The following is a 7,494-nucleotide window of genomic DNA, read 5'->3' as shown; positions in this document are numbered from 1 at the left end:
ATTTTTCCTTTTCTGATGTGGCGCTTAGGTATGGCCTCATTGGACCCACTTGTCCCTAATGTTATGCTTGGTTGTTCAAATTTTTAATTAGGATATAAATGGAAATGATATAATTTAGTTATATTTTATTTATTATTTAGTGATTATAGTAATAAAGTTGAATATATTTACATTACATAAGATACATTATTTTTAATATAAATAATTTTTTTATAAATAGAAATTGCAAAAATCTTTCATAACACCCTTGTCTACTTTATTTTTATTTTATTTTATTTTTATCTTCTTTTTTTATTTCTTTCTTTTCCTTCCACCATTGTCCAATAAAAGTTTATTAAACAATACACTATATTAAAATATCTAAAATATTAAAACAAATAAAATATGAAATGAATATGAGTGTATATTTGAATTTATATGTTGAATTTATATTATAAAATAGAATTGAATTCAAATATATAAATAAAAATAAGATTAAATTAAAATAACTAAGTTGTTATTTTTTATTATTTTGAATTTATTATATTACAATTCAAATATTAATTATATTAAAATACAATTTTAATTTTCTTGATTTAAGAAGTTTATTGTTTGAAAAAAATAAATTTCTTATTATAGATTTAGATATGTTATCCATCTTTATCTCACTTTTCTTATGGGATAATTTTATCCGATTTATATTTCTCTTATATCCGACTTTATTCTATCTTAAGTAGGCACAAAATGTAGAAAATGATAAAATTTATCATATTCTGAATTCGAATACGAAACTTAGCCTAAAAGTGTCGTGTTGGATTTACGTAAGCTTTTCGATAGTTATTTTGAATGAAACTGTAATGGAAAATAAATGTGTCTCAATGAGAATAATATATGATTTTTGACATCATAAAAAATTTATGGTAAATTTGCAATAATTTAAAATTTTTGATTTTTTCCTTTCCGTAAAAACCAGTTCGAATAATAATAAAAAAAAACTTTTTATTTTAGCTGAATCGCACAAAAAGAAGTTCTGGGTTTCCATCCTATCTTTTTTTTTTTTTTTAGGTCGGTCCATCCTATCTTATTAATGTCAAAAAGCATATATACTTTAAAACAAGCACAGCACCTAGTCCAGCCGTCGACGTCGAGCTTGCTCCTCTCCGCCGCGCACCGCCGCCGCAACCGAACGCCCCCCGTCGGTGGTCAGCCCTCTCAGCGGTCTCTCCTCCACCGCCAACTTCGACAAGAACCTCCACGAAGGCAAGCTTCCGGGTTATGCTACTTCTGTCCAGGCTTTCTTATCAAGATGCGATGTTCTTTTCGCAACTGCAGGATTTGAGCAAAGCTCAAATGACGCCCTATTTTGGTTCTCCTGTGTTGCTAGTGACGGTTCAGCTATGATGTTTAGCGCACCGATGGCGACGGAGTTCATCGCGTTCGACGAGCATCCCTTGCGCGCCATGTGTTTGATGGAAGTTCCAGTACGAATGGCATTGTGATATCCAATGTAATCCGACCGTACTTACCCAGAGACTCAACTTCTCGACGCATTTCTTCGAGTGTTCTTGCAAGAAATGAGTGCAAAAGCGAACCGCGATAAAAATTTCTTGTCAAGCTTTCGCTGCATTTGCTTTCATTGCTAGATTAGATTGTTTTTCGGGCTGTTTAATGATGAGTGGAAGGTGCGCGTGTATCTTGGGAGTTGTGATCGCACCCTCTTCTTGATTTTCCCTTTTAAGAGATTGTTTAGGCTGAAATATGTTTTTTTTCCTCTTGTCTGCATGATTTTTCTTCTTTCATTGATTGTAAAATCTTGGTAAGTTATACTTGGGAGAAATAAAATTCTTTGTTTGATGCAGATTTGCTGCATTCATGGTGACCGGCACAGTTATTAGATGATTGCTATCTGGCTCATTCTGCTGAAAGCCCAATGTGCATCATCTCTTTGTGAGTGGTGGTCAGCGCATTTTTTTATTTCACCTGAGCTGCGATTAGACAAAGAAGTTTGCTGCAATGGCCAGTAGAATCAAATGGTCTAATAAAATTACGACGTCCCAAGTAGAGCAGCTTATTAGGGCTGAAAGGGACGTACAGAGGGCAATGCTGATCTTTGATTCGGCAACAGCAGAGTATAGTAATGGTTTTCGTCATGATGAGAAAACCTTTAGTCTTATCATTTCAAAATTGGTCTCTGCAAATCAATTCTGGACAGCGGAAGAGCTTCTTCAGAGAATGAAAGAAGAGCAATGTAATCTTACAGAAGACATATTTCTCTCCATCTGCAGAGGCTACGGGCGGGTTCACAGGCCGCTGGATTCATTGAGGGTATTCCAGAGGATGAAGCGCCAATGCAAAACTTCACCCAAATCATACGTCACTATTTTGGATATACTTGTTGAGGAAAACCAATTGAAACTAGCTCTTAGATTTTATAAACACATGAGGGTGATTGGTGTATCACCTACGGTCGCATCCCTCAATGTTTTGATCAAAGCTTTGTGCAAGAATAGTGGAACGATGGATTCTGCCCTTCAGATATTTTATGAGATGCCAAATCGTGGATTTATTCCAGATTCATATACATATGGTACTTTGATAAATGGATTGTGTAAATGGGGAGAATTGGTGATGCCAGGAAATTGTTCAAGAGATGGAGACAAAAGGTTGTTCACCTAGTGTAATCACCTACACTTCAATGATTCATGGTCTCTGTCAATCTGAGAATTTAAATGAAGCTTTTGGATTGTTTGAACAGATGATGGGCAAAGGTATTGAGCCTAATGTGTTTACTTTCAGTTCATTAATGGATGGATTTTGCAAGAGTGGGTGTTCTTCTCAAGCAATGGAGTTTTTGGACATGATGGTTAGGAAACGGCTGAGGCCCAATATGATAACTTACAGCACTTTAATCCATGGGCTCTGTAAAGAAGGGAAAGTTTATGAAGCTCTGGAGACTCTTGACAGGATGAAGCTTCAGGGTTTGAAACCAGATGCGGGACTATATGGCAAGATCATTGCTGGCTTTTGTGACAAGTGCAAATTTCAGGAGGCTGCCAACTCCCTTGATGAGATGATACTAGAAGGAATCTCTCCCAATCGTTTAACTTGGTCTATTCATGTCAGAATCCACAATGCAGTTGTTCAAGGCCTTGCTGGTCATGGTGAAATAAATCGTGCTTATCAGCTTTACCTAAGCATGCGGGCCAGGGGAATTTCTATTGATGCTTCAACTTTCAGTACTCTTGTTCGATATTTCTTTAGGAAAGGAGATATAGATAAAGCTGCTCAAGTGTTTGAGGAAATGATGGGTGATGGATGTGCTCTGGATGAGGAAACATGGAAGGCAGTTGTAGAAGGATTTGTGCATTGGGAGAAAGGGAAAGAGGCTGCTGACTTATTGCCTGAATTGATTAGAGAACAATGAAAGAAGCAGACAAGACTATAAGGATATGATCAGGTCAGAGTTAATGCTGCTTGTTACTGTTTCTACCAACACTGTAGATGCTCATTATTTTCTATTTGATACAAATGTCATGATTTCATGATGGTCATGGACTTCTAGTATATCCTTCACCCCAGTATGCTTATTTTATATGCTTGACAACAGCTCCACTTTATTTTTCATGCATTTCAGAAAATAAGCTTCTGGTTCATAAGAAGTTGGCCATACCTTACTTTAATAGAAAGTTTTCTGATCTATCTTTGTCTTTAGTGGGTGCGTGGAGCTTCATTATGAATAAGGACTTTTGGTATCTTGTTCCTTCAGAATTTTTGGTAATTTAACTCTCCCATTGATTAAAGAGATTGCATGACATCTTCAAGAGACTTCTTGGTCACTAGGCACGCTTTAACAAAATGGGCATGATTAAATAGATAAGAGCTCTCTATCACCTTTATGATTGCTCATAAAAAGATTCTGTGCCTGTATAATGTAGATTCTGAGGCTATTTCTTGTTTTACCAGGATCCTGTAGCATCCTGGTAGCATCATCTCTGAGCAAATTGGAGAAACAGAAAGATTGCAAATATGAGAAATATAGCTGTTTGGAGCTAATAAACAAGCACTATGGTCTTTGAAACTCTGACTTCTGTGAGTCAAAATAATTATGACCCACTTCCATTGATGCGGAGTATGTATCCCTTGGCGCATTGTATACTAAAGGACACTATTTTTGTTTGAAACACGGTGATGGTTGAGGTGTCTAACCTAGCTGGAGTTATTGGCTGCACATCTGGACGCTGTTCAAATAGCTTATTGGGATTGCTGGTAGGTTCCTATTTGAATTGTGAATCTGTTTGAAAGGGAATCATTGAGAAGAATGGAGGGAAGCTGGCCAGTTGGATGAGGTTTTTTTTCCAAAGGGGTTAGAATAATTATTATTATTAAGGGCTTTTTGTTGAGACTAACCTACTAACTTTTTGTCACTTCTTTCAGTTCCTACGTTGCAAACATATTAAAGAATTTGCAAAGAGATTTCCATCGTCAGGAGACCTGATGATGATATGTCCAGATTTCATCTAATCCACTGGACTTCAATTTGTTCTTCTATTCAGATGGGGACTGGCTACCAGAAGAAAATGGTTTGTTCTTCAAGCTCTTATAGGCAAATGGATATGGAGGTTTTTTGAAAGAAAAGGAGAGATCATGGAGAAGAGTTTCATTGTTAAATATGCCATCTGATAAGTGATCAGCGTCATAAGGTGTTGCTGTTCACATCACCTTCAATATGGGGGATGGAAGAAAAGAGAAGTCCTAGTATGATTGATGAGGTACCGACCAGTTTTTTAAAACCTCTCATGCTTGATATTGCTGTTAATGAAGATGAGTCTGTAGCTGGCCTATTTCGTGGCTTCTTCAGACAAATTCAGAATTGGAAATACATTTCGAGGAGTTGGTACATATGACTTGAAGTTTGGGTATGACGCAGTTGCAGATGATGGCATTGTTTTGTGATAGTCAAGCAGTGATACATGTTGCTTTGAATCCTGTTTTTTATGAGAGGACAAAGCATATAGAGGTTGACAATCATTTTTTTTTTTGCAAAAATGCTATTGTCTTGGGAAATCAAGACTGTGTTTTTTAGAACTAATGATCCGTAGCTGATGTATTCATTGAAGCTCTATGTAGTCCCTGAGTCAAATATGTGTGTCTGTATGTATTCATTGAAGCTCTATGTAGTCCCTGAGTCAAATATGTGTGTGTGTATTTGCCATACATGATATTTATGCCCCAGCTTGAGAGGGAGTCTTGAGAATGAGAGATAGAATCGCAATAAATAAGTGAGTTGATTGTGTAATATTTATTAGGGTTACTATTACTAAAAACTCTAAATCGACATATTTATAATAAACTTACCTAAAACTAATTCTTTTACTACAAAAAATCCCAGACTTGTATACCTTATTTACTTTCCATTCATTTTCGTTAAATTTTACTATTAAATTGTTGAGTTGGACGACATATGATAGTTGACGGGTGGTGGCTTGAGATTTTACCCTCTACTTGTCTTAAAGTGTATTGATTTGTGATTTTTTATGGTATTAATCCTATTTAATGGAAATTAAAGGAGAGTAAATTTGACATAAATATACCGATTTGAGGTTTTTGTGATAAAAAAATTAATTTTGGATAAATTTGTTGCAAGTGTACCAATTTGGAGTTTTTCGTGATATTAACCCCATTTATTAATTGTGCGTCTCTTAGTTTCTGTAATAGTTGAATATGGTATAATACATACGCATAAAGTTCTTGGTGATATTCATATTCAAATTTGGAATGAAAACATGAAGTAAATGGAAAGGTCATCATTCCTCCATGGTCTTTGGAGCCCAGTCTTCATCACATTGTCATAGCTTTCCTAGCTATGGCAGATGCGATGACTTAAGTTCATCCTCTACATACAAAACCGTTATGCTAGAGGGAAGTCTGGGCAACTCTTTGATCATGTTGCAGTGAAGTAAATCGAGGATTTGAAGTTTGGAAAGTTGGTGGATCTCTGTCGGTATGCTCGAAATTCTCAAATGTCGCAGCCTCAAGATTCTCAGATTATGCAGTTTCGTGATGTTGTTAGGAATGGCCCCCTCGATACTTCGACACCAGGAGGCGTGTATCTCTTTGAGGCTGGTCAGCTCTCCAATATCAGGAGGGAACTCAGTAAAGAAACAAGAATCCATTCTCAGCACCTTCAAATTCTGCAGATTTTTTATCGAATCTGGAAACTTGGACAACCTTGTCCCTGACATGTCTAACTCGACTAATGATCTTCCTATGTTGCCAATGGAGCTTGGAAGTTTTCTTAGTCGACGGCAATCCCTTAATGACAAGTGTTTAAGATGGACTAGTTCTCCAATGGAATCAGGAAGTGCTGCAATCCTGGAGCCATCCAGGGAAAGAAGTATGATATTTGTCATGTGACATATTGTTCTGGGTAGTTGACTCAATGAGAAGCAGTTTGAGGCAGTCAGAGTTTCCAGCTGCTTTAAATGACCAATGGAGATGGGAATGTCTTGTACTGAAGTCCCGTCAATGAGGAGCTCTTTCAAAGCTGTTAGGTGACCCACTTCTACCGGCAACCTGCTGAGCTCTATGCAGAACTTCAAATTCAGGGAGACCAAACACTTCAAATCACTGATGGAATGATCTATCTTCACCAATTGTGTACATCGCTCTAGAATCAATATAGCGAGATTTTTGTAGCCAGAGAACTTAGGAGTGACTAATAAGTCGGCACAACCTGTAAGATCTAGAACTCTCAGGTTCTTCATCTGCAAAATAGGAGAAATATTTGCATGAGTTCACTAATAGTAACGTTGGACCGAGTGATTTCACCATAGCAATGAATTGTAAACTACCTCTATTTGATCCCAGCCTTCCCAGTCTTTTGTGACTTTGCTCCATGACAGGTCGAGAATGGTTAAGTTTCCCAAGTGAAAATTAGTTACTTGCAGATGTTGAGGGCACCCTCGCCAACGGAGCCACCTTAAATTTAGAAAAACTTTAGCGAAATCTCCAGCAATGTCTGCATGATCCAATTGAAGAAACCGTAGGTTTGCCATGCTCTCAAAATCTTCTGGAGTAAGTTTGTCCGAAGTATGGCACTGAAAGTTAAGGCAGAGTGCCTCAACCTTTTCTGTTCCCTGTATGGACAAGAAAAACAAATAGAAGTAGTGAGGATGGTGTCTCTTCTCTACACGTATCCTGTTAGGAAACAGTCTTAGAAAAAATGACTAACAACGTAAATTTCACAGATGGTCATATGTTAATAGTATCTGGCGAAATAGTTCTCCATTGGCAGTGAACATAAGTATTTCTTACAATTCACAATATATTTAAAAAAAAAGAAGTACACCAACACCAAACTTTCACCTTTTTCCGCTTTATCGTATCGAGAGCTATTTCATGATTAAATAATCTACTTCGCCTTCCTGGATCAGTAAGACTCTCCCAACAAACGATTTCTCTGCCCAATCGCCTCAACATGCTATGCATCCATATCTGATTGTTTTCTCCAATTTT

At 36.9% G+C, this 7,494-nt stretch overlaps 2 protein-coding genes across 2 annotated transcripts; one reads left to right on the top strand and one right to left on the bottom strand.

Moving 5' to 3' along the window:
• The first annotated feature begins 1,832 nt into the window (after window positions 1-1,832).
• Window positions 1,833-4,325, top strand: LOC104445301 (pentatricopeptide repeat-containing protein At5g46100). Its single transcript, XM_039311985.1, is given in 3 exon segments — window positions 1,833-2,606; window positions 2,608-3,436; window positions 3,943-4,325. Coding segments are annotated over 2 exon segments (1,410 nt in total). The 5' UTR covers window positions 1,833-1,992; the 3' UTR covers window positions 3,404-3,436; window positions 3,943-4,325.
• A 1,335-nt stretch (window positions 4,326-5,660) lies between these two features.
• On the bottom strand, window positions 5,661-7,490 carry LOC120293408 (disease resistance protein RPV1-like). Its single transcript, XM_039312600.1, has 3 exons — window positions 7,345-7,490; window positions 6,831-7,115; window positions 5,661-6,743 (listed from the first exon to the last, which is right to left on the bottom strand). The coding sequence occupies exons 1-3, from the start codon at window positions 7,465-7,467 to the stop codon at window positions 5,841-5,843; spliced, it is 1,311 nt and encodes a 436-aa protein (XP_039168534.1). The 5' UTR covers window positions 7,468-7,490; the 3' UTR covers window positions 5,661-5,840.
• Window positions 7,491-7,494: the final 4 nt, after the last annotated feature.

The sequence above is a fragment of the Eucalyptus grandis genome, chromosome 5, assembly GCF_016545825.1.
Source record: "Eucalyptus grandis isolate ANBG69807.140 chromosome 5, ASM1654582v1, whole genome shotgun sequence".
Lineage (NCBI taxonomy): Eukaryota > Viridiplantae > Streptophyta > Magnoliopsida > Myrtales > Myrtaceae > Eucalyptus > Eucalyptus grandis.
Note: the sequence above shows the minus strand (reverse complement) of the source record. Positions and strands in the feature narration are given on the sequence as shown.

Coding starts and splice junctions, on each gene's coding strand:
- LOC120293408 (XM_039312600.1), bottom strand. CDS start 7,467: ATGCATAGCATGTTGAGGCGATTGGGCAGAGAAATCGTTTGTTGGGAG. Junction 7,116..7,344: donor ATACGATAAAGCGGAAAAAG/GTGAAAGTTTGG, acceptor TTGTCCATACAG/GGAACAGAAAAGGTTGAGGC. Junction 6,744..6,830: donor AAGGCTGGGATCAAATAGAG/GTAGTTTACAAT, acceptor CCTATTTTGCAG/ATGAAGAACCTGAGAGTTCT.